This window comes from Gopherus evgoodei, chromosome 7, assembly GCF_007399415.2.
Source record: "Gopherus evgoodei ecotype Sinaloan lineage chromosome 7, rGopEvg1_v1.p, whole genome shotgun sequence".
Classification (NCBI taxonomy): Eukaryota; Metazoa; Chordata; order Testudines; family Testudinidae; genus Gopherus; species Gopherus evgoodei.
Genome location: NC_044328.1, coordinates 12,224,036 through 12,250,323, shown reverse-complemented (window position 1 = coordinate 12,250,323; position 26,288 = coordinate 12,224,036). Strand labels below are relative to the sequence as shown.

At 41.8% G+C, this 26,288-nt stretch overlaps 2 protein-coding genes across 5 annotated transcripts in view; both read right to left on the bottom strand.

Moving 5' to 3' along the window:
- Positions 1-10,913, bottom strand: part of PLEKHS1 (pleckstrin homology domain containing S1) — a 29,031-nt gene extending 18,118 nt beyond the window's left edge. For 3 of the 4 annotated variants that reach the window (XM_030568889.1, XM_030568892.1, XM_030568893.1), the window contains exons 1-6: positions 9,195-10,913; positions 5,686-5,731; positions 4,022-4,110; positions 3,814-3,920; positions 1,821-1,955; positions 175-250 (exon numbers count right to left, since the gene is read on the bottom strand). In XM_030568889.1, coding sequence (XP_030424749.1) covers positions 175-250; positions 1,821-1,955; positions 3,814-3,920; positions 4,022-4,110; positions 5,686-5,716 — 438 coding nt within the window. In that variant the 5' untranslated portion in view covers positions 5,717-5,731; positions 9,195-10,913. The remainder of the gene's footprint in view (positions 1-174; positions 251-1,820; positions 1,956-3,813; positions 3,921-4,021; positions 4,111-5,685; positions 5,732-9,194) is intronic. The other variant, XM_030568890.1, reaches the window with a different exon arrangement.
- A 1,171-nt stretch (positions 10,914-12,084) lies between these two features.
- Positions 12,085-26,288, bottom strand: part of CASP7 (caspase 7) — a 38,690-nt gene continuing 24,486 nt past the window's right edge. The window contains exons 3-7 of the mRNA XM_030568894.1: positions 22,465-22,610; positions 21,115-21,243; positions 17,367-17,542; positions 15,824-15,962; positions 12,085-14,487 (exon numbers count right to left, since the gene is read on the bottom strand). Of these exons, the coding sequence (XP_030424754.1) occupies positions 14,264-14,487; positions 15,824-15,962; positions 17,367-17,542; positions 21,115-21,243; positions 22,465-22,610 (814 nt within the window). The 3' untranslated portion in view covers positions 12,085-14,263. The remainder of the gene's footprint in view (positions 14,488-15,823; positions 15,963-17,366; positions 17,543-21,114; positions 21,244-22,464; positions 22,611-26,288) is intronic.

Below are 26,288 nucleotides of genomic sequence, written 5' to 3'. Positions count from 1 at the left end.
TAGGAAACCGATGTTACAGGGAAAGTGCACTTAATATACTTAGGGTCTATACCAGCAAATATCAATGTATAGATTCCCTCTCTTCATGAGTTACTAATGAAATTACAAACCACTCTCTTTAAAGAGGCTGATTTGTGCATTTAACAGCTGACTTTTTTTGTACTATAATGTCACCTGAGCAAAGCATCCATCTTCTTTTGCCTTCATGCGGACTGAAGATAGGGAAGTGAACCAGTCCTCAACTTGTTCCCTGTGGGTTGGAATGACGAAATGAAAAACTCTTTATTATCACGCACTAGAAAAAATAAATGATGCATCGATGTCTTCCTAATGGCTAAACCTACATCCAGTGACATCAATGGGAGTCTTTCCATTGACTACGGTGGGCCTTGGATCAGGCCCCAAGAAGGCCAAGCAGGGAAAAGCTGCCTCTTCCTTACAATGCTAGAGCTCTACCTTAGGGGAGTTCACTCTGCTGTAGTGTGGTGGCCTTAGGGAATTGTAGGAGTGTGGCCAGCAGATCCAAAAAGTATGCAGACCCACTGGCCAAAACGTCCCCTGATAGATTAGTACTGTGAGGAGGCTTCTGTTTCTGTAGGCTGCCCATTCAAAACCAAGTTTGAGCTATGCACAGGAGCATATGACTACAGCCCATTACACAAAGCATTGGCTAATAAAGGCCAGTGAGATTACACAGTGGAAAGATGGTCTCTAAAAGCTCACTTCTGTGGAGAATTCCTGTGAGGTGCTTCTCAGGCTCCACACCATGTGGTTCACAGGAATGCACAGCATCCTGCAGGGCTGTAGCCTAGAAGATGGCCTGTGACCTTCAGAAATACGATTAAACAGGTAGACAGAGAAAAGACTAACAGATGGTCACATTGTAAGACAACTAAGAAAGAGACGCTGCATTTTGTTCACAAGTAGGACTAATTTGATGGGCTCTGGAACTTTTCCCACTAGATGACTTAAGGGAACAATGCACTGCATGAATGCATGCTTGAATGATAACTAGGTATTTGATGTTTTTTCTCTTTGGGCTCAGGCATGTTCTTCCTGCTTCAGTTAGGAGTACCAGGTACCATCCTGCAGTACTTTGATGAAAAACATTCTCATTGACGCAGCTGCAAAAGGGGAAGGGAGAAAAACTGGGGCAGAGCAGCTGGGAGCCCCATTACAAAGCATGCTCCCCCCTGACCAAATTTCTATTGGCTGTTGAAGCAGCATTAATTCCTGTTCTTTAAGAACATAAGAATGGCCATATGGGGTCAGACCAAAGGTCCATCTAGCCCAGTATCCTGTCTTCCAACAGTGGCCAGTGCCAGTTACCCCAGAGGGAATGAACAGAAGAGGTAATCAAGTGATCCATCCCCTGTTGCCCATTCCCAGCTTCTGGCAAACAGGCTAGGACACCATCCTTGCCCATCCTGGCTAATAGCCATTGATGGACCTATCCTCCACGAATTTATCTAGTTCTTTTTTGAACCCTGTTATAGTCTTGGCCTTCACAACATCCTCTGGCAAAGAATTCCACAATTTCTTTCTCTGTTTTCCACCTGTGGAGTGAGAGTAGGTTCTAGGTGCAGTGGGGACATGTACGGGAGCCAGGCAGCTAGGGGTCAACCCCTGAATCATTCCCCTACGTCTATTCTCCCTCTGGACTGTAGGGTATGATCCTGCCCTATTTTCCTCAGGGCAGGCTTGTCCCCTACAATTGATTCCCCGTGAGCAGGGCTAAGAATTTCTTTCCCCTTGGATCCCAAGAGCCACTTGTTTTAGTGGCTATGCCCTCTGCCAGCTCCCCTCCTCGCCACGAGTACCTGTCCTTCCCAATGAGGTAGTATTCCCTGCTCTCTGTGTTGATGGATAGCACTTCCTCAGGATGGCATTTGAACATCTTCCTTACTGCTGTCATCTTCTCATAATTACTTATGCCAATCTCAATATTTGAAATCCTGTTGGACATGCATATGAAACATTTACCTATATAAGGCTTATTCCATACATTGATGCACACTGTGAAATGCTCATCCATAAAAGTCATGAGGATCAAGGACTTGCTAGATCATTTCTGTGCTATTGCTTAAATAACTCTTCCTCTGAGATTAATCAATCATGTTTACTATGGTGGGACCTCAGGGCCAGCCAAAAATGGGGCCCCATTATGGTAGGCACTGTTGTAATGATTACAGCATTTTTTTGAAACACAGCCAACATTAATAGTAGAACTGGTTGAGAAATGTAAGGCCTTTCCACAGAAAGGTTACACAAAAGTCAATAAATACATAAAATAAAAATGTTCTGGGTTTTCAGTGGAAATGCTCCCAAAATGTTTGTTTTTTGAAAATGGAAAAAATTCCATTTTTGGAACCTGAAACTACTTCTTCCTTCCTTCCTTCCCTTTTTTTTTAAAATCAGAAAATTTAAAAAGAAACAAAAAATATTTATCAACTGGAGAGGGAAAAGGCTATTTTTATATTCTTAAAAGGAAAAAAAAACCCACAGCTTTCTGGGTGGCATTAGACTTTTACATAATTAAAAATAACACTTTTGATTCAGCCAGCTGGAAAGTTTTCAGTCATAAAGAATTCCTTAAAGAGAATTGCATTGTTTGCTTTCTGATAATGGAAGAAGCACAACAGAAACATGAAGACTGTGGGGGAGGAAGGCCCATCCAAAGTTCTTTGAAGCCAATATAAAGACTCTTGTGCACTTCAGCGGGCTTTGGTTCAGGCTTAAGGTGCAAAAAACATTGGACAAGCTTTATTGTTTCTAGGCCCCATCGTGCATTTCTTATATATCCCAAACACGCAGGGCTAGAGTGTGATTGGTTCTTGTACATGCAGCCAAGGTGTTGTATCAACCAGGCAAGGTACTAACAAACTTCAACAGGACTTTATTTTTAAAGTGGAAACCTCTTTACCAAGCTGCTGCTGCACCTTCTGTATCTCTCTCTGCCTCCTTAACTCCTCCCCGCTCCTTCCTGTTTCCTGTCCTTTCAGACTCCCAACAGCCAGTGCTCCCAGTTCTAATAATCAGAAGCAACATCTAAAATCTGCACAAGGGCTGGGGCGAGTGCCCAATGAACCTCCCAACCTTTGCCATAGCCTGCCCAAAGAACTGTGCCCAGCGCTGTGCAGAGACTAATCTCTTTGTGCAGTGCCATGATCGCATGCTATCCCACTGTGGGTGGGAAGAGGCAGGGCAGCTGGTGCCATCCCTCATATAATCCCTCCCTGAGATCCCCACAAGGGGCTATTGCCTGATTGACAAAATTAGGCCCTGCTAGGACTATGTAGGTATTTGGAGTGCACAAGGAGTGTGGGATCAGGCCTACAGTGTGTATCCAGCTGAAATGCACCAGTCTCAGGCCAGTTTCTGAAAGCCCTCCCAAACCTGAAGAGATCCTTCTGTGTAAAGTCCCAATGTGGAGAAAGGTGCTCATCAACATAAGTGTGGCAGAATCCCTTTGCGTGTAGGAGTACTTGGTGTTGTCCTTGGAGAAGATAAGGGACCTATGACTGTAGGTAATAGAAGCCTCTGTTTTAGGAGTGTGTGCAGCTGATACAATACCTGGATCCTTTACACAGTCATAGCTTGGGTTTTGTATATATAAATCCTGTTAAGTCTGTCAAATAATACAACACTCTCAAACCCATCCAAAGCCTACTGAAGTCAGTGGGAGTTTTTCCCATTGACTTGCAGGACTATAGATCAGACCCTAAATCAGCAGCAAAAGGTTAATTCTGTGGTCTCATTTCTGACTGCTGAAGTGTGGTTTAAAAGAAAAAGTGATGAACTTCAGATACCTACTGGTCAATTGCAATGAAACCCTTTATCTGTTGACCTTTAAGGTACTTCAAGGTGTAGCATCTCTCGCTAGACTTGCACAAGGTGAAACATCGCTTTTTCCAAGAACTCTGCGGAAAGGAAAGTTTGCCTTGATAAACCTCAAAAAAGCAGAAATAACAGAGGTTTGTTAAGGGATTGCTGGAGGATGACTAATCTGGGTTTACTTTACCTGTGTAGTGAAAAGCTGAGGCGGTGGGGATTTGATAAAGTCACCGTGCTTGCAGACTTCATCATCCTGAAAAAATGTGCCTTGATTTCCTACCAGACAAAGAGAAATGAATGGCACCATCACTCAATTTGTTGTTAGTTAATCTCCTACATGGGCCTGCTAGCAAAGTGTTGCTGAGCACTGGGCTTCCGTGCTTATGAGGCCATGAAACCTGTTCAGTGAGAAGACAAGCACAAATAACAGCTATAAAATGCAGGGTCCGAGCACATTCCCACTTCTGTTGATTTTATTGCTGCCGACTGCCCCAAAATTGTAAACACAGAGTAGTGATTACAGACAATGTATTTCATTGAGGAGATGCAAGGGTCTGTGTTAGGTCTGGTCTAATTTAATTTCTTCATCAGTGATTTGAAAGAGGGAGTAAATAGCACACTAATGAAATTTGCAGATGGCATTCAATTTGGAAGAGTTACAAACACCAGAGAGGACAGAAAATACTCTGGTGCAAGGCAGGATCTGACAAGAGGAGCAACATGGACAGAAAGTAAAACTGGGAAAACACAGGCTAATGCCTCTGGGGCAAAACAAATCCAAATGCATAGACTCATGACCCAGCATGCCCTGGCAAGCTAGCTCAGTTTGTGATCCGTTGGTGGAATTGACTAATCAAAAGCTAACTCCCTTCTATTTAATGTGCGTTGCAATTCCTCAGAATGGCCTGTAGATAAGCAAGTTCTAGTCTTAACTCTTTATAACCTGGAAGCCAGTCTTTAAAATGTAGATTTATTTTTAAGGTGCCCAAGGACTATGTGGAGGCAGCTGGAGAGCCTATAAAGGCCATGACTTCACCCACAGCAAACCCCATCTTGGACCTATCCGAATATACATATACACACACACACACACACACACACACACTAAAGTCAATGGGAGTTTTGCCTTAAGAAAAGCCATGAATGTCTTGGAACTACTGAACATGTCTCCTACTTGTTTGGTTTAGTTCCTTTACACTAGTGGTCCCCAAACTGGGGGGCATGGACGAATGTTTGGGGAGGTCTAGGCCAGTCCCCAGGAGGGCGAGGAGGGAGTTCCCCCCAGCCTTGCTCTACCCCAGCTCTGCTTTGGCCCCATCCCCAGCCATGGTCCCAGCTCCCAGCTCTGCTCCCGCACCCGGCTGCTGGCCCTGACCATAGCCCCAGCTAGCGACTGCAGTTCTCGGAGGCGAGGAGCGAGTGAGGTGAGTGCAGACAGAGGTAAGGGGGTACAACATAAAAAGTTTGGGGATGACTGCTTTACGCTGGGTCCATCTCAAACTCAGTCCAAACCAAGTCTGACAGGGATGGGGAAAGATGCTGTTTTTTAGGGGAGAAGGCTGCATCGGGGCATGCGGTTACTGGGAGAAGCCATGGCGGGGGGTGGAATTATGGCATTAATATGTGGTATATTCTAATTTAATTTAACCTCTCACTGTTTTGTATGCTGCATTCCTTTCCTGTGCGTTCTATGTTGTCCGTTGAAATGTCTTTAGGAAAGAGACTTGCCTCATTCCATTTCTGTGAGATGTCTAGCACCTCATTGGTGGAGATGTTACATAAGTGTAATAATTTGAAAGCTGGAGCAAATAATTTTTCATTTGACAAATCTCAGTAGATTATAATTCGTACCTGTGGAATTTCTGGTATATTTGAAAGCCATTCTGATTGCTTCAACCTGGAAAATCAAAATAAGCAGAGATTTAGGGCTAGCATCTTTCACCTTGATGCGAGCTGAGCAGTGCCTTTGTTGGCAAGGATCCCCACTGGCAGAAAACACTTCGCAAACTTTCCCGAAAATGATCACAAGTATCTTTTTATATAGATCAACGGGATTTACTTGCCCAAAGAGCTTAACTTTCTGTCCCTTTCACAAATAAACAGCAACTGTAACCATGAAACGTTTATTATGAGTATTTGTTTCTGGCAGCGTCCAGTGTGATTGGCACTGAAAAACAGAACGATTTTCAATGGGAATTAGGAAGATCTGGGCCCATGACACACAACAAAGGCAGATAGGTATTTTATAGACTGGGTATTTGAAGGAGAACATTTGTTCTCAGTTATCTTGGTATAGATTCAGAGTCATTCCTTTTCACTGGAATTACTCCACATTTTCATTGGTGTAATTGAGACTGCTAAGAGAAGCTAAGTGATCTGCCCAATGTTATATAACCAGTGAGTAACAGAGATGGAAAGAGAAGCTGTCTAATAGTAGGGTAGAATTTTGCAGAGGTGCTTTGAGTGTATTTCTAACAGCATTTAAAATATAAGTTTTTAGTAGGACCAGACCTACATCAGAATCCTAATGTGGAGCTGAACCTGGAAGAAGTTTGGTGGTAGGAAGTGATTTTAGATGAATACTCCATTTGCTGTATTTTTGTTGTTGCTTTAGGTATCTTACCTTTCAACACTTTTACTGCACTAAGAACTCTGTTTCTGCATCATCACAATCACAGCTTTGTCTTCCGGCTATATTTTGCCTTCCTATTTCTTTGAAGCTTGGGCTGAGAGCGATGAATTTGTGCCAACTGGTTACTTTGTTGTGTGTATGTCACCATCCTCCATGTACTGATGCCTTTGCATATGTTACAATTAATCATAGAATCATAGAATATCAGGGTTGGAAGAGACCTCAAGAGGTCATCTAGTCCAACTCCCTGCTCAAAGCAGGACCAATCCCCAACTAAATCATCCCAGCCAGGGCTTTGTCAAGCCTGACCTTAAAAACCTCTAAGGAAGGAGATTCCACCTCCTTCTTAGGTAACCCATTCCAGTGCTTCACCACTCTCTGAGTGAAAAAGTTTTTCCTAATATCCAACCTAAACCTCCCCCACTGCAACTTGAGACCATTACTCCTTGTTCTGTCATCTGGTACCACTGAGAACAATCTAGATTCATTCTCTTTGGAACCCCCTTTCAGGTAGTTGAAAGCAGCTATCAAATCCCACCTCATTCTTCTCTCGTGAAGACTAAACAATCCCAGTTCCCTCCCTAAACAATCTCCTCATAAGTCATTTGCTCCACGCCCCCTAATCATTTTTGTTGCCCTCTGCTGGAATCTTTCCAATTTTTCCACTTCCTTCTTGTGGTGTGTGGCCTAAAACTGGACACAGTACTCCAGATAAGGTCTCACCAATGTCCAATAGAGGGGATGATCACGTCCCTCAATCTGCTGGTAATGCCCCTACTTATACAGCCCAAAATACTGTAAGCCTTCTTGGCAACAAGGGCACACTGTTGACTCATATCCAGCTTCTCATCCACTGTACCCCCTAGGTCTTTTTCTGCAGAATTGCTGTCTAGCCACTCAGTCCGTAGTCTGTAGTACTGCATGGGAGTGCAAGTACTTCCATATTTATTGAAAAATAAATCTGGTCTCTTTCATTTGTTTACCTTTTGTATCTCAGTTAGATATTGCTCTGTTCTTTCACTTGGGAAGCAGTTATTTGTAAATTTAAATCTGCTTCTCATAACAACTTTGATTTGACGTGGCTATCAGTTATAGCACCAATAACTAATTCATCTGCCACATGCAGTTGCAATCCCTTCCTTGCCAGGAAAATCGGAAAGAGTTGCAATTTCCTCCTCTAATGCTCAGCCAGGTTCCCTTCCAGACTGAGGGATTCGGGTGGCTTCTTTTGCTCCATTTTTATCAGACACTATGTGTGACAGAGACACGGGTGTTAAGAGATTGTTCTTTATTTTCTGGTCTCAGTCTCCTGCCATTAACTTTTTGGGTGACCCCAACCATTCCCTTATCCCAGGATAGAGATCAAAGTAGTTGACTCAGGCCATGTCTACATCTAAAATTTTGCAGCGCTGGTAGTTACAGCTGTATTAGTACAGCTGTATAGGGCCAGCGCTGCAGAGTGGCCACACTTACAGCAACCAGCGCTGCAAGTGGTGTTAGATGTGGCCACACTGCAGCGCTGTTGGGCGGCTTCAAGGGGGGTTCCAGGAACGAGAGAGCAAACCGGGAAAGGAGACCAGCTTCGCCGCGGTTTGCTCTCGCGTTCCCCGAACCACCCTGCAAACCGCAGGGAAGGAGACCTGCTTGCTCGGGGTTCCGGGAACGCGAGAGCAAGCCGGGGAAGGAGACCAGCTTGATTACCAGAGGCTTCCTCCTTCCACGGAGGTCAAGAAAAGCGCTGGTAAGTGTCTACATTGGATTACCAGCGCTGGATCACCAGCGCTGGATCCTCTACACCCGAGACAAAACGGGAGTACGGCCAGCGCTGCAAACAGGGAGTTGCAGCGCTGGTGATGCCCTGCAGATGTGTACACCTTCAAAGTTGCAGCGCTGTAACTCCCTCACCAGCGCTGCAACTTTCTGATGTAGACAAGCCCTCAGGTGGCTACTGTTTCAGATGGGCAGACAACCCACTGCAAACCTAGTGTCATTACAGACCTCGATAGAGAATTTGCACTTCTTTTCTTTTCTTTTTGGAAATGCACGTGTTATTGCCTTGTGAGAGGGGGCTTAAATGCTATGGCAGAATATCAGTTGTCAAATTTACTGAATACGATTTTCATCCATTGCCCTTCAAAACTACAAATACAAATGTTGGAGCATTGGGAAAAAAAAAGAATGTGTAGCCACTTTCATTCTCTCTTTTAGTTTTAATATTACTCTGACACCCCTTTTGTTTCAATGGACGGCTCAGGAAAGCTCTTTAAAGCCTGATTAACAAAGTCTTCAGAACTCACAAATGCTAAAACATTCACAAAAGCAACATTCCATGAGTTTACAAAGGGAGCAGAAAAAAAGACTTGTCTAAATTTGAGTAAAGGTCAAGATACGTGGGTAGAAAGATAAAAGAAACTAAATTACAATAGGGCTCTTAGTCATCCACATTATCTCAATTGATATTTTGTAAATCACAGTTTAATCATTGAGTTTAATCATTTTCTTTAAATAGGTGGGGGAGGGGGGGACCTTTTGAAACAGAGAAGATCTCATTCAGGATAAACAATGGCAATTTCATGATTCTACTTCCTCCAGCTTTTGTATTAAGAGATTTGATTTCTTTCAGCCTTTAAAAATGCAAATTAAGTCCTGCAAATGAATTACGATGGAGGTTAATCTTAAACTTCAAACATAACACTGTGAAAGACAAACAAGCTGTATCAGTACTTACAGGCAACAGGTGTCTACTGTCTAGATGATCTCGGAAACATGCACCTTTATATGTTCACAGATCCACTGTATCAGTCTCCCAACCACACTGTTTAGTGTTGATGCCCTGCACTGCTACTACCTACTTATACCTGTCGGCTAAACACAAACAATGTGAAACATGACACACAAGGAAATTACCAAGCTTCCACTGTATGGCACATTTTACCAGAGCAGGTTAGTTGAATGACAAATTGTTCAAAAAGGGGAAATCCAGGAGATTAATAAGCATGTATTTTTTTTAATTAATCAATGTAGATTTAGCCATAAATGTCTCCTAGACAGGAGAAAAACAATGACGATCTTGTTTCAGCTTTCCTGTTGGTCCGTATTTTAGCTCGGCACAAGCCTGACATTATGCTTACTCTATCATTCTTTGTACATGAAGTTATTTCACAATCCTGCAAACATTTAGGAGTCTGAAATTATAATTTAGAACTCAATGTACAGCCCTTGAAAGATGGGTCAGCCTTCCCCACACTACCGTCAATGCACTTCCAGCCTGGGATGGAGACATTACCTTAGAGATGTCCCATGCCTGTTCATTGGCTTCTTTGCTGAGATATCCAACAGGGGTGCTAGTTGTAATAAGTTTAGTCACTCTGATACCTGGCCACTTAGAACCAGGTTGTCCAACAACTCATGTTGCATAGATCACCAAAAGGTCGGTTAAATGGAATATCTCTACCAAAATGCTCTCTGGCTCATTATGACTCAGCCATCCAGTCAAAGATATTGGGTCAGATTATTTTCTCCTGATTGGCTACTTTGCACTGTTCAGACAGAGTGAAGGAGCTAAAATGTGAACATAGGTGGTCAGTTTAGAATTCCCCTGGTGGGAGACTATTTGTGTTTGTAGAAATCATTCAAAATAGAATATTTGCAGAAATAATTTCAAGTAATACTCCATCTAGACACAGAAATTGGTCCCTATACTTGGAACAGTTTTTTTCCTATAAGTCAAGAAGCCTCTCTCTCTTTCTTCAAATTCCTCGATAAAACCCTTTTCTTTTCGATAACTTTTCAAAGTTGACCTCCTCTCTGGCATTACCTGCACACACTATAGGTTTGATCTTTGATCTGTATATTGTATTTGCTGGAATTGGAGTGAAAGATGATTGGGGCTGAGCCTTTCTTTCTTTCTTTAGCAGCACATACACTTGCTATGCTTGCTAATGCTACGGAGACAGGAGACACATAAGTACCTGAATATTGCAGAAAGGATAGTAACAAACCTCCCACACAGAGAAGCATACATGCAGCCCCTGAAATATCACAATAAATATACATGAAGAGGTTTTCAAAGCAGTGTAACACAAAGATTTTAATTCAGGAAATTGTCCCATCTCCTGCCCAAATAACTTGTCTCTGGGTTTCCTCTCAAACCTGGATTTCCCCTAGAGGAAGATATCAAGTTCTTACAGAAAAATGTCCAGTCCTTCTTTACAGGGGGTGGGGGAAATAAAACTATGAATGTGTTTATATTATGGTTTGAAGCAAAGGCATTGACTTCAGTGACCTTTGGATCAGGGCCTAAATGAGAAAGGAATTTGGTTACATCATCCTTTTCCAGCTCACATTTGGTTTAGCAGCAAAGTTGTCTCACTAATGTTGAGAGTGCCAGGTTAACAGTTCCCCAGAGAACAGAAGAGTGATCCAACCCCTCTCAGAACAGCACAGTAGGTCGTTTTCCTCCTTAGCTGGACAGCTGCCATTTCCTCTACTCACCAGGAATTCCCCAACTGTCCTCACTGGTGTCTAACTTCAGATCACTCTGTTGGCAAAGTATGGCTAGCAGCTTTAGGTACTCTCATGTGGAACCAGCTGATGCAGAATCCTCACCCAACCTAACTCCAAACTGGCTTTCCTCACCAGCCCCACATGGGTTGGTCTGAAGACCAACTCCACAGCATGTTGGGGATGCACAAAGGGTAGTAAAAAGGGCCTTGCACATCCCTCCTCATCACAAGTTAATTTAACCCCTAGTAACTAATATTGCTTGAAATAAGTTTGCCACCATTGTTCTCTTATTTAAATATAATTTTCTACCACTCTTAACCAAGAGCACGACTGGAGCAGAAGAGAGAACTGCTGCGTAAAAGGATGTTAAGTAAAATTATTACAATTCTCAGCATCATTTTAAAAGCTTTAAATTCTCAAAGCTAGCCGTGTTTCTTGGTGCCTTTTTGTAGTTCTCAAGGGCATATGCAGAAGAAATCCTTGTTCAGCAGAGTTGCTTGTAGAGGTTTCACAGCATTTTGTGGCTCTGCACCCATAGTTTATCCAATTCAGGAGCGTTTGAGACAGCAGAACATTTTTAGGGGAACTTCACTCTATAGGCAGGTGAAATCTCAGTAAACCAGCTACTAACAGGCCATGAAGAGCGTGAAAAACTCTGGAAAAATAAATCCTGAAAATGTTTAGAGGAGGATGTGTTTCTCTTGATCAAAGAGAGGCAAGTCCCTAGTGTCAGGAAGCTAGGTAATGGGATTTAAATAGAAATGCTTGCCAATTAGTTCCACAAAATGCATAATTCAACTTTTAGCTGGATTAATCACCAGGTCATCAAACTGGTTTGTCTGCTGAGTAAAGGCCAGATATTCAGTTGGTGTAAATGAGCATAATTCCATAGAAGTAACTTGAGCTATGCTGCTTTATTCCAACTGAGGATCTGGCCCATGAAATCAAAACCACAGAGAGCAGCCAACTCTTCCAAAATACTTCCATGGCATGGCTGAAAAGCTCATGCAGGCAAGGGCACAAAGGACCCATCATCTCTTCTAAAGAGAGCTTTTGGATGCATTTAGGCTGCATTCCGCATTACCACCTGAAATGACACTCAAGTAGACGTCTGCAGGAAATTTACATTCTTTACTGATCAAGTTTTCCATAAAATATTTATTCATGAAATTCACAGACATGTAGATTTGATTTACAAAAAAGTGCCTCATTTTGTCACAACAGTAAGAAAATATATTTAAAACTTACAAATTTGGTAATTTGGCACTAATATGTATATTTTCAGAGGTTTTCAAGGAACCTTTCTGTACATTTTGATTAGGAAAAGAAAAAATACTTCACTCATTACCAGTTAATTGGTTAGCCTCATATTTTTGGGATAGCTACTGAATATTCATGAGAGATCATATTAAAGAGGAACTCAGCATTTGCTAGCTCAGATCCAAAGGAAAAAAAGTAGTTAGTTAGTAGTTAAAGGCTGTTCTGCTACCTGATTAATGTTTACCTTGTTATGCAGTACTTTCAGTGTATGCATAATGGAACAAAAAGACAAACTCAACCTAAATAATCACACTTATTACTGAAGAATGTCATTGTTTCTATTCAACAATAAAATTACATGTTTTAAAATAAAACCTACTAATTGATTCTTTGTTGATTTTTAAAACTATTTCTGAACAAGACACTTTCTAATCTGAATAACTTGCAAGGAAAAATCTGTAATTTCACTGTTCAGGTTGCTTTTACATTTTATACGTAGTCTGCAAAGTAAAAATCTACTTGTGTGATAAGAAAATTGGATGAAAATCTTTGCCACATTAACATTACTTTCTATTGAGCAAACTCTCTATAGATGTTCTCTTTATTTACCTGCTCTGTTTTTGACTTATAACTAAGTAAATTTTAGAGCACTGTAAACCAAGGATATCTGTCACTATTCTTTATTTTTCTTAGAGAAAGAGGTTTATGTATGAGATCAGAAACCCACCTCAACTATGGGTTAGATTTTTAAGGACACAAACCATAATAAGAAGTGATGTATAACGGTGCTGCCCTAGGAAGATTTCTGGGAAGGAGCTGTTGCTTCAGGAGAAGTAATTTAAGGGAAGATTCACAGAATTAATTTTCCTAGTATTTAATGTAGAAATTTTACATACTGCTTTCTGGAACTGTTTAACTTCTCTAGAGTGACAAAACAATTTTTTTGATATAACTGTTGAGTTACAATGCATCTTTGCTATCCAGTTATTTAGCACTGAACAGAATGCAAGAAAGGTAACGCCAAGTCAAGAGAAATAACTATTACTCAGCAAGAATCTGAATGTCGATACACTGCAGTTTTTCCATCTTGGAAAAAGATGGATCTCAAGCACTTCCTAAGTTTTACAAAAACACTTTTTTTTAAAAGGAAGTAGAATTGGAAGATTTGCAAAAAGACACTTTTATATACAATCACCAGATTTCTAATGGAAGCAAGCTAGAAAGGGACATTGCCAACTTATTTAGATTCAACTCAGACGAATTTTGAGCTGCTAGAGGGAACTGTTCTCTGGATTTTAAATATCAATGTCTGTAAATCCACTATTTAATTAATGAGAAATTAAGCAGCAAAAATAAATAATCATCTACAAAATCTGCATTAGTCACACCCCAATGCAAGCTGTACTCTCCCTATGCTGCCTTCTAACTGCTAACTATTGGTTCCAAGAACTATGTATAATTGTACAGCTCTTCTTAAACATGAAGTAGTAAGTAGAAAGGCTTCCACCTTTTGAGTGATGCAGTACTAGAAAATGTAAAGTAAAAAATATCAGCAATCAAACAGAAGGAATAAAATTAGACAGAAAAAAAGATTTGTTTTCCAAAACTTCTGAGACAGGAAAAAAAAAAATCCACCTATAGAAAATGAAACAAAAAATTGAAAAAAGTTACCAGAGAAGAGTCAGCAGCATCCAGTTGCGTGTACAGAGCAAGTAATATGGAGGACAGCTTCCAGTCTCTCTCTGTTGCTAAGTATGGAGGATGAGATCCTCAGCTAGTGTAATCGTTATAGCTATATATACAAAAATGGAGTTATGGACTTTACATCAGCTGAGGGTCTGGTTCAGAGTTGCTTTTTCATCCTATCAAGCCTTGATTAGGGCTCAGCAATTGGATACATCACCTTTTCCAAATATAAGAAGCCAGTACAAATCTGTATCTGCTATTACATGAGAAACGCAGCGAGTGTATAATCAAATCTCCTTGGGGGAAAAAAAAGTGTGCCCTAACATCAACCTTTTGAATATGCTTTCAGAAGTAAAGTTCTTTAGTGAGCATAGAGACCACACAGGGTATCTGCTTCTTTTCGCTGTAGCGTGGGTCATCTGATTGTGATTCATAGTTTGTGGCCACCATGTAGTTGACCCTGGTGAGGATCTGCATTATCTCAAGTTGTTTCCCATGATCATTTAGTATGGAGCACAAAGACTGCACAAACCATGAGCCTCTTCCTGGGTTCCTCCAGGAAAAATAACCTACAAGGAGAGAGAGAGAGATAAGAAAGCACATGGATTATCTTTCCTCCCTTATTGACATATAGAGGAGAATGGGACTCTGTGATCAAAAGACAATTAGATGAGTTCATGGAGGATAGGCCCATCAATGGTTATTAGCCAGGATGATTAGAGATGCAACCTAATGCTCTGGCTGTCCCTAAACCTCTGACTGGCAGAAGCTGGGACTGGACAGAGGATGTATCACTTGATAAACAGCCACTGTTGGAAGACAGGATACTGGGCTAGATGGACCACTGATCAGACCCACTATGGCCATTTTTATGTTCTTATGTTATGACTCACTTTTGAAGCAATTTAGAAAAGAAGCTAATAATTCTTAGCCCTTATACAGCACATTCTATATCATCAAGATAGTGTCTATAATCAATTAAGCCTCACAATACCCATATGAGGTATCACTATTACAATTTCACCAATGGGGAAACTGATTTAAGGGGTGAAATTCTGTGCTGTGCATCTGAGGATATGCTGTGTACTGCAGCCTTACCAGCGCATGCCCACTATGCCTTGCAAAGGGTCCTCAGAACACAGCCTTTCAGCTGTCTTCCAGACTACCAGTGACAGAGAATTTCCCGCTGACTGCATCTGGAGCTTTCAGTGCCCCCTTTATGATACTCCAGTCCTCTGATCCAGTGTAAATGGGGCAGTTTATGACCTGAGAAGTTTATGATTTGCCCAATGGGGCAGTTTATGACCTGAGGAGTTTATGATTTGCCCAATATTGCACAGTGTGTCATCAACAAAGCTTGGTCTAGAATTCAGGAGTTATTGATGCTGAGGCCCATGTTCAGTCGACTATACTTCAGCATGTATTTTAAGGCAACTTATTTCTGCTCCTTTAAAGAAGTTTTCATTGCCAGAACTTCATTTTTCAACTGTGTATTCTTTATTCTGTGTACTTTATATTTACCTCCTACCACCACCAAACATCATAGTTTGTATTCTCAGCGCACTACAGATATACAGAATTTTTTTTCTTTAATAATACTTTTTGTTAAAAAAGAAAAGTAGAACAATAGAGGTAAGTGAAGTACTGAGAGGCAAAGAAAGCTAGTCTGGCACTTCTATTTATTATCCTTTCCACAATAAAATGGATAAAATGTCACTCAGTAAAATTACAAGAAAATACACTTAAAACCAGCAAATGATTTTGTCCCAAAATATTCAATTTCTTTTACATTTACTTATCCATACTTAGGGGCTGAATTTCTAAAGTTCAGGTGCAAAAATGCATACCTAATTGCCAGTGCATCCAATTGCACATGGGTGTTAGCCTGTCTTTCCCATTACTTACCTGACACTGTGGAATATGCAAGCAGAAAATCTGCTTCTACTGGAATCTTGTATCTGGGATTGGCATCTGTTACCTCTGTGTCATCTGCAAGTCCAGAATCTGTCTGTATCCCATCATCAAATGTAGTTCCTCTACATGCCTGAAAACATGGTAAAGACAAGAAGAGTTTGTTTAAAATGGGAAAACTGGTCATGTTTTAAAAACTGTTGGTTAGGTTGATTTAACTGAAAATTTAAAACAGGACTTTGCACCTAGTATAGACAGGAAAAGTCTTGTTGGAAAATGTATTAGTTGATCATATTGAACCTCAGGGGGAATCTAGGATTGACCACAACTAATGATGTATTTTTAAACATGATATATCCTTATCTACACAAAGTACAAAATCCTGTTTAAAACTGGGTTAGTTAAAATGTAACCGCTAACATTTTAAACCATGACCAATTTTGCTAGTCTGCTGGTTTATTAGTTTGAGTGGATGATCAATTATGTCCGTAAGTTACACTACACAGTAACATTTACATTTCTTATAACAATGAAGTACAAAATTAGATGTTCTCCTTAATACCAAAGTCATTCACTGCCATATCATTGTAGTTCAAGTACTTTACATGTTTAACATTTATACAATTACATATCCCAAATCCCTTCCTTTTCAATATTGTCCTCCCTTCCCCTCCGTCAATCTTCACTTTCCCTTTAGCTATGCAGACAAGCATGTTTCACCTTTTGATGAAAGCTCAACTCTGACTAAAAGCTGTTACCATCTGACGGCTGTTTGGTGGGACTATGTGCGAGGAATTGGCTGTTCGCAATGGGAAACTGTATACATCACAAGTGTCACCCGGACACTCTTGCTGGCAATCTGCAGAGGGACAAGAGTCTGAAATGCCACACTTCTCACCCTGCACAACACGGATGAGGGCAGATGGTGGAATGGCATAGGGGAACTTTCACTCCTGCTGCCACCCAAAAATGTACATACTAAACAGATAAATAGGGGGCTTCAGTCTCCTGGGCTGTCAACTGGGCACCTTTCACCAGCACAGCTGGTAACTGACAAGTTTCAGTAAAACGTTATTAATTGTATGTATAATGTAATAATACACTATTATAATTGCATGCACAGATTTCTCCTGAAAGAATGCAATAGTCTATAGGGACAGCCTGTGTTCACAGAAATTTGGACAGCAATGTTATCTATATTTGGGTACCATCTACAATGTGCTCAGCTCTGCCTACACACCCAGAAAGATAATCCTTCCATCTGAAGAGCTTGTATTAGCATCTAGGAAGAGAAGCAACATACAAGAGGTGGGAGGAGAGCGTTACAATGAAAATATGCACATTTTTACACATTTGTATTATATACATGATATATTGTCAAATGCACAACACCTATAGCCAGCTACCCTCCAATTTATGATTTGCTGGTCAAACATCTTTGTAAAATTCAGTAAGTTAACCTACAGAGCCACCATACAGTAGGAAGCCACTGGTAACATTTTTCCTCCCAGCAGTATCTATTTTGTAAGGTTGTTACCTGGATGAAAAATAATTTGGGTTTGCCTATCAGAGTTCTACACTTGTCTCCTCTGAAGAATGTGGTCAGATTCTTGATTTCCATCATTCCATCAGTGCCATAAATGAAGCCATCTTCCCCATGGCTTAAAAAGATACAGGCAAAGCAAGCTGCATCACTGTGGTTCTCATCTGCAGCTGCAAATCAAATAACATTTTTCAGCATAAAGGAAATCACATTAACTTAATCTAAATGAAAGAACTAGAAACAGCACCTCTTTGCAGCACTGGATGTACAGTGGGACTGTGACGGGGTCTGTTTACCCCACACTAGCCCAGACAGGGTTAAGCCCATGGTACTGACAGCGGAAGTCCTCCTTCCCTGGCAAGACTGGGCATGCTCCAAGTGCTCTAGTAGTATAAAGGGAGGCAGACCAGCTCATTCTGGGCTGGAGGCTGCAGGAGAAGGACCTGCCTGGGAAGCTCCTGTGGTGGGCCAGCCACGGCCTCTGACTGCACTGGGAATTGAAGCCGTCCACGGCCTGCCTGCAGCCCGGCTACTGGAGGAACCCCTGGAGACAACTGGCGCTGCCAAACACAGAGGACCTGACATCTCGCAGGAAACCCAACACAGACTCTGGTAGGAAGTGACCCACAGAGGGTGACGGAGTGGTACCTCCCACCCAGGGAAACTCAGCATGTTTCAGTAGGACTCCCCCGCTGAGTCAGTGGCAAGCTGCTATATCACTGTTAGGGCCCTGGGTTGGGGCCTGGTGGAGTCGGGTGGGCCTGGGCCCCCCTCCCGGGGCTGCCTCACCCCAAAAGGGCACCCAAAAGTGGTGCTGTAGACTCTGGCCATTAGGCTGCGCAGCCTGACACCCAAAGGCGACGCTGCAGACTCTGGCCATTAGGCCGCACTGCCCAACACCCAACAGCGGCGCTGTAGACTCTGGCCATTAGCCCGCACTGCCGTGCACTGAAAGGCTGCTTCATAGACTGTGACAGATAGGCCACACGGCCCTGATCCTGACCCTAGGGGCATGGACCATCACAGGGATCCTTTATGCAACTCCAACAGGGGAAGCCCAAGGTTTGGTGGTGATGGGGGACTTCAACTATCCAGATATATGTTGGGAAAATAACACCGCGGAGCACAGACTATCCAATAAGTTCTTGGACTGCATTGCAGACAACTTTTTATTTCAGAAGCTTGAAAAAGCTACTGGGGGGAAGCTGTTCTAGACTTGATGAGAATTTGAAAGCAGAAGGCAGCTTGGGTGAAAGTGATCATGAAATCATAGAGTTAGCAATTCTAAGGAAGGGTAGAAGGGAGTACAGCAAAATAGAGACAATGGATTTTAGGAAGGCGGATTTTGGTAAGCTCAGAGAGCTGATAGGTACAGTCCCATGGGAATCAAGACTGAGGGGAAAAACAACAGAGGAGAGCTGGCAGTTTTTCAAAGGGACATTATTAAGGGCTCAAAAGCAAGCTATTCCGCTGGGTAGGAAAGATAGAAAATGTGGCAAAAGACCACCTTGGCTTAACCACGAGATCTTGCATGATCTAAAAAATAAAAAGGAGTCATATAAAAGATGGAAACTAGGACAGATTACAAAGGATGAATACAGGCAAACAACACAGGAATGCAGAGGCAAGATTTGAAAGGCAAAGGCACAAAATGAGCTCAAACTAGCTATGGGAATAAAGGGAAACAAGAAGACTTTTTATCAATACATTAGAAGCAAGAGGAAGACCAAGGACAGGGTAGGCCCACTGCTCAGTGAGGAGGGAGAAACAGTAACAGGAAACTTGGAAATGGCAGTGATGCTTAATGACTTCTTTGTTTTGGTCTTCACTGAGAAGACTGAAGGAATGCCTAACATAGTGAATGCTTACAGGAAGGGAGTAGGTTTAGAAGATAAAATAAAAAAAGAACAAGTTAAAAATCACTTAGAAAAGTTAAATGCCTGCAAGTTACCAGGGCCTGATGAAATGCATCCTAGAATACTCAAGAAGCTAATAGAGGAGGTATCTGAGCCTCTAGCTTTGGAAAATCATGGGAGACGTGAGAGATTCCAGAAGACTGGAAAGGGGCAAATATAGTGCTCATCTATAAAAAGGGAAATAAAAACAACCCAGGAAACTACAGACCAGTTAGTTTAACTTCTGTGCCACGGAGGATAATGGAGCAAGTAATTAAGGAAATCATCTGCAAACACTTGGAAGGTGGTAAGGTGATAGGGAATAGCCAGCATGGATTTGTAAAGAAAAAATCATGTCAAACCAATCTGATAGCTTTCTTTGATAGGATAACGAGTCTTGTGGATAAGGGAGAAGCGGTGGATGTGGTATACTTAGACTTTAGTAAGGCATTTGATACGGTCTCGCATGATATTCTTATCGATAAACTAGGCAAATACAATTTAGATGAGGCTACTATAAGGTGGGTGCATAACTGGCTTGATAACCATACTCACAGAGTAGTTATTAATGGATCCCAATCCTGCTGGAAAGGTATAACAAGTGGGGTTCCGCAGGGGTCTGTTTTGGGACCGGCTCTGTTCAATATCTTCATCAACGATTTAGATGTTGGCATAGAAAGTAAGCTTATTAAGTTTGCAGATGATACCAAACTGGAAGGGATTGCAACTGCTTTGGAGGACAGGGTCATAATTCAAAATGATCTGGCCAAATTGGAGAAATGGTCTGAGGTAAACTGGATGAAGTTTAATAAAGACAAATGCAAAGTGCTCCACTTAGGAAGGAACAATCAGTTTCACACATACAGAATGGGAAGAGACTGTCTAGGAAGGAGTACGGCAGAAAGGGATCTAGGGGTTATAGTGGACCACAAGCTAAATATGAGTCAACAGTGTGATGCTGTTGAAAAAAAAGCAAACGTGATTCTGGGATGCATTAACAGGTGTGTTGTGAGCAAGACACGAGAAGTCATTCTTCCGCTCTACTCTGTGCTGGTTAGGCCTCAACTGGAGTATTGTGTCCAGTTCTGGGCACCGCATTTCAAGAAAGATGTGGAGAAATTGGAGAAGGTCAAGAGAAGAGCAACAAGAATGATTAAAGTTCTTGAGAACATGACCTACGAAGGAAGGCTGAAAGAATTGGGTTTGTTTAGTTTGGAAAAGAGAAGTCTGAGAAGGGACATGATAGCAGTTTTCAGGTATCTAAAAGGGTGTCATCAGGAGAAGGAAGAAAACTTTTTTACCTTAGCCTCTGATGATAGAAGCAGCAGCAATGGGCTTAAACTGCAGCAGGGAGGTTTAGGTTGGACATTAGGAAAAAGTTCTTAACTGTCAGGGTAGTTAAACACTGGAATAAATTGCCTAGGGAGGTTGTGGAATCTCCATCTCTGGAGATATTTAAGAGTAGGTTAGATAAATGTCTATCAGGGATAGTCTAGACAGTATTTGGTCCTGCCATGAGGGCAGGGGACTGGACTCGATAACCTCTCGCGGTCCCTTCCAGTCCTAGAGTCTATGAATCTATAAGGGACGTGGGGATTTTTCAGTGCTGCAGATTGCAGATGCGGGGAGACATAAACCACTTTTGGATAATGGGAGAGTATCGGGGGAGCAAGGACTGAGCTCTGTCCAAGATCCGGGCAGGCAGAGCAACTGGGCATAGGCCACTTTCTCAATTGAGTAAAACAGCTCTGAATTAAGGGGAAAAACATGAAAGTTTCAGTCTGTTCTGATACCACGTCTTTTATTATATGGAAAAGTACATCAACACAATGAATGTGAACTGTTACCTTGTTTGAGTAATTTCTTCATATCATCACAGCGTCGATCGTTGTATGTAACAACCTCAAATCCTAAGCTTCTAAAACATTTAGAAAGCTCTCCAGCGTCTTTATCGGTGCCATTGCGTGTACCCATACCTGGCAGAAAATGAAGAAGAATACAGCTGGCTACACACAAAGCAAAGGAAACAACTTGAATGTTCATAGGTGACTTTCTAGGTTTATAATTTACTGGCTATCTTAGAGAATAATATGGTGATGTGATTTTGAAATAAACACTCACAAATAACCCTACTATCTTCAGATCAACCTGCAAGATTTTTGGCTTTCATTTAAAATAATGCAAGGTTCAATGTTAAAATGGGCCTGGGCCTGCAAAGTGCTTCATATCGTCAGCGTCTTGCAGAGTAGGGCCCTGTGGCCTCATCTATCTCTGTTGTGGTTAGGCAGGACAACTCATGTGTACAGCATTCCAAGATAAAAACCATGAGAGTGTGTTGAGAGTCTTAAAAAAAGAACCAACCTTGTTATATTTAAACACAAACAAAGCCACAAACCAGAAAATGCTTTGAAGGCAGAAAAACTGTTGCTAAGGTTTCAACCTTAATTTAGTCCCATGTCCTCAACCTCCCCCCCCTTACAGGCCAGAAATCCCCAACAACTCCCATACAAAGAAAGGACATAAGTTCTTTGAGGCAGGCACTTCCATTTACTATGTTTGCACAGTGCTTAGGAAAAAGGAGTTCTGATCTGGAGGACGTTGCTAAGCACTACCACAATAATATATATATATATTATTATATATATATATAATATCACCTGCCCTCGTGTGCATTAATAAGGCAATTTGGTTTTGTTCTGTGAAGCTATGACACCCACTCTGTAAGAGGGAGGGGAAATCTCCAGATTGTATTGGGAAGACCTACATACTGCTCAATTTGGATTTTCAGCCTATGACAGCATTGGCCCATATGACAGCTTGGGAAAGTTATAATTCAGGCTGGAGGTCATGGAAAAAGTTCAATTTTTACCAACATAGCCTGGCAGCAGCGTGCACAGGATAACTTGGTAAAGCAAGCTGGTAAGTTCTTTGAGACATGAACCACATGTCTAGCAAAAGGGGCCTCTTGGCACTGCTGTAGTGGATAAATATTAAACAGGCAAAGTGAGTAGGAAGAGAAATGTTTACAGCAATTTCCCAAGCAAGAAAAAATATTTATCGAAGTTCCATGTCTTAAAAAAAAAAGTGGGGAGGGGTAGGGGAGGGCTTGTTGATCAACTGATGTTAAAGCCATTCTAAAGAACGTTAATGCAGAGGGTGAGCAACAAATTAAAGTATGAGACAAACACAAGAAATACCTGTTTGGTGCTCAAAATTTTTGTTGTTTATAATAATACATTTGCCAACTTTTTTGTAGTCCATATTATACTTGAATGTTGGATTAACAATTCGGCACTGGTTACTGACAGGGGCCTCTGGCTGCTGTTCCGGTCCATTCTTCTTTCTTATGTGAGAACAAAACCAGAAGGGATGTTGAAAGATAGAAATCACATGCTCTGTAGCCCCTTATTTTATTCCAGAATCACTGCTACACCACCGTTTTTCCATCTTCTTTTACCTACCGAGTCCTCTATATTCTAGCTAGACCCGTAAAGATCATCCTATATTTCTGCATAAAAAATACTGACCCCGAGCAATTCTGGGGCCCTATGCAGCCCCCAGCGGGGGGGTGGGGGCAGGCCTCTGTTGAGGGGGGAGGGAGCAGGGGGGCTGGCCGGCCCTAGGCCTCTGCAGGGGGTGGGGTTGGCTTGGGGGGTAGGGAGGGAACCAGCCCCCAGACTCACCAGTGGTGTGGCTGGGGCCAGGTCGCTGCACTTCCCAAAGCTGGTGAGTGCAGTCCTGGCCCTGCTGCACTCCTTGGGGGGCGGAAAGAAGCGGGGCTGGGACGGGGAAGGGATAGAGCAGGGCGGAGGCCCTGGGGAAGAGCCGGAGCAGGGGCTGGAGCAGCACACAGCTGCGCATGGCTTCAGGAAATTTGGTGCCCCTAACTTCCTGGTGCCCTATGCAGCTGTGTACTTTGCATATGGGTAAGGACGGCCCTGCCTGCATGTCACAATCATCATCCTTTAGTTTGGAAGTCCAGTTGGAACTACAATCCGGCAGCCTATGGTCCTGGTCACAACCTACCAGCCTACTTCACTGCAAATAGTTCCAGGAAGAAATGATTGGGATTTCTCTGGAGCTATCCACTGCTGCTCCTCAAAATCAGCCAGAGGGTTTTGAGCTGACCTCATGACCAGGCAGAAGCCAGTGGACTGACCCAACAGGACCTTTTGCTCTACAAGCCCTGGGAGTAAGAACGCAGGCTGAAAATATTTCCACTCCTAAAAGTAACATATGACCTAGTGACATATGTAAACTTTGTCTGCCAATGAAGTATCAAATACCTATTATAGAAAGTGAATGTGACTTCAATTTTTGGTTTGAACACCTGTATCTTTAACCTGAGCTAGTGCACCACACCTGGGAACAGTACTCTTTTTATGATTTTTTTTATAATACAACAAAATTTTAGAAAGATAAAAATACACTTCTTTCATGTAATTACATACTGTACTTCCTCCTGCGTAATGAGAGACTTCAAGTGCATTAGAGTCAAAAGGACCTTTTCTAGAGAGAGAGGACAGGAAGATTACTCAGAGTTTTTACTGTAAGTGAAGTTTTAAAACAAACAAAAGCATGTCAGTAATGTTGTTCCTCTAGCTAATTTTAGGTGGGGGAAGTGTACGGGAAGTTAGTTGCTAGTTCAGTTAGTTAGTTGCTATTTTACTATAGGTAGAGACAATAGGGCCTGATCAGTCTGCTGGCAGGGCCCTGGCAGTAGGCATCTGGTGCTGGCAAGGTCTCCTGCAAAGGGACTGCAGCAATGCAAACTACCTATAGCTTCTGCTATGCTTATAAAACAAAAGTCAGACAATAACAGTCCACAAAGAGCCTGATTTCACCCCCTCTGAAGCCAATGGGAGTCTTTCCAGTGACTTCAATGAACTCTGGATCATATGCAACATCTGAATTGATGGTCAGGGCGGGGTTTATCTCTTGGGTTTATCTAGTCCAGTATCATGTCTGCAACAGTGTCTGATGCTGGATGCTCCAGAGGAAGGCATATCTCCTGTCCTCAACACAAGTAACAATAGAACACTACATTACAGGGAGAAATTTCCTTTTAATACAAGTGGATGATGGGCCTATATCCTTGCAATTTTAGCTTAATTAACCTAACTACTATTCACCCATGAAAGCTCATGCTCCAAAACGTCTGTTCGTCTATAAGGTGCCACAGGACTCTTTGCTGCTCTAACTACTATTGCTATTCTTAATCCTGTATCTAAGCCATTGTAGAAAATTGCTAAGCTATTTGCCTCAACCATATCCTGCAGCAGTGAGAGCTCAAGTTGATCAACTGTCTATAAAAAATGGATTTTCTTTCCCCCCCAATTTAAAAATTGTTGCCTTTCAGCTTTGAGTACCCTCTTGCTTTACTACTAGGAACAGGATAAGCAAGAGACCAGGCTGCTCTTCTCAATGCTATTTGTCATTTTTATAAGCAAAATCTTTTCCATTTTTAAATGGTTGTCTTTTAACTTCAAGTTTCTTCTTGTTCTGCTGATAAGTGCCAAAGTAAATAGGTGCACGTAGGAGGTGCTCTCTGCACCATTCATTATGGTACTGTACTTCCATCAAATTTCCTCTTACTCTTTCCTTAGATTACCAAGGCTCCTGAATAGTCTCTAGTTATGGGGACTCTCAAAAGCATTTAATATTAAACTTTCTGGTAGTCAGCCATTTACCTACTTGATACTCAGACTGTTTGTGGGCTTTGGAAGCAATCAGAACACTCAAGGCAATTATTCAACTTTGCCCTAATTGGAGGTTACAGAAAGAGTTATCCACATTTAGCTCCATAATACAGTACTATTAAATTTGACTTTCAAGGAGGGCTTCAATTTTTATTTTATTCTGAAATTATCTTTCCCGTCTGTAATCTGATCCTGCAGTAATACACAAGATCTGGCAAAGATGCACGGAAAGGGAATTTCAAAATAAGAACAGAGCAGTTAAAATTCATATCCAGGTAAATGCACAGTATACAGCTTCCTCAACCCATAATGGTTTCAGGCTTATGCAACTTTCGGTTTTGGCAGGAAAAATATTTTAACTGGTTTCCTAAATGAGCAAGCTGTCATAGTATTCCTTCTCAGATATGAACATTAGAGTTCAGAAAATGAGATACTAGCACCTGAATCCTCTAAGCTTAATTACCAGCTTAGATCTGATAACACTGCCACCACCCAAAAATATAGTGTTTTGGGGCACTCTGACCTCCCCAACCTTCCCTGGGGACCCCAAGAACCCAGGTCCCTTGGGTTCTTAAAACAAGGAGAAATAAACCATTCCCCCACCTTTCCCCCTCCCAGAATTTCCCTCCATGGGCTATCCTGAGAGATACTGATCCAACCTCTAAATCACCATACAGAGAAGCATCTCCCTTCCCTTCCACAAAGAGGCAAACAGATTCAAGGAAAACAGAGAGAGATTCTATCTCTCCCCCTCCCGTCTCCCCCACCCATCCTGGTGAGTTATCCCAATCCCCTGGAATAAAACAAGGGAGACAAGAAAAAAAATATCAATCAGGTTCTCTGAAAAGAAATCTTTTAATAAAAGAAAGGAAAAAGTAAAGAATTATCTCTGTAACTTCAAGATGTAAATATTACAGGGTCCTATAGCTTACAGACACCAGAAAGAGACTTTCTCCCCAGTATCAATACAAATCAAAATATTCCCAGCAACTACACATATAAAAGTTAACCAGCCAGATCCACAATTGCAAATAGAGTAAAACAATGAAAAAGCCTAAACCGCCTGTTTTTACTTACTATTTGAAAAGAAACTTAGAGAGCCTGTAGTAATTTCTGTTCTCTCTCAGACCCTCCGAGAGAAGAACACACAACGGATAAAGAACACACACAAAAGCTTCCCTCCACCCAAATTTAAAAGTATCTTGTCTTCTGATTGGTCTTCTGGTCAGGTGTCCAGTTCCCTGCTTGTAACCCTTTACAGGTACAAGAGACATTAACCCTTAACCATCTGTTTATGATACAAGCATTGTTGCTACACGCAA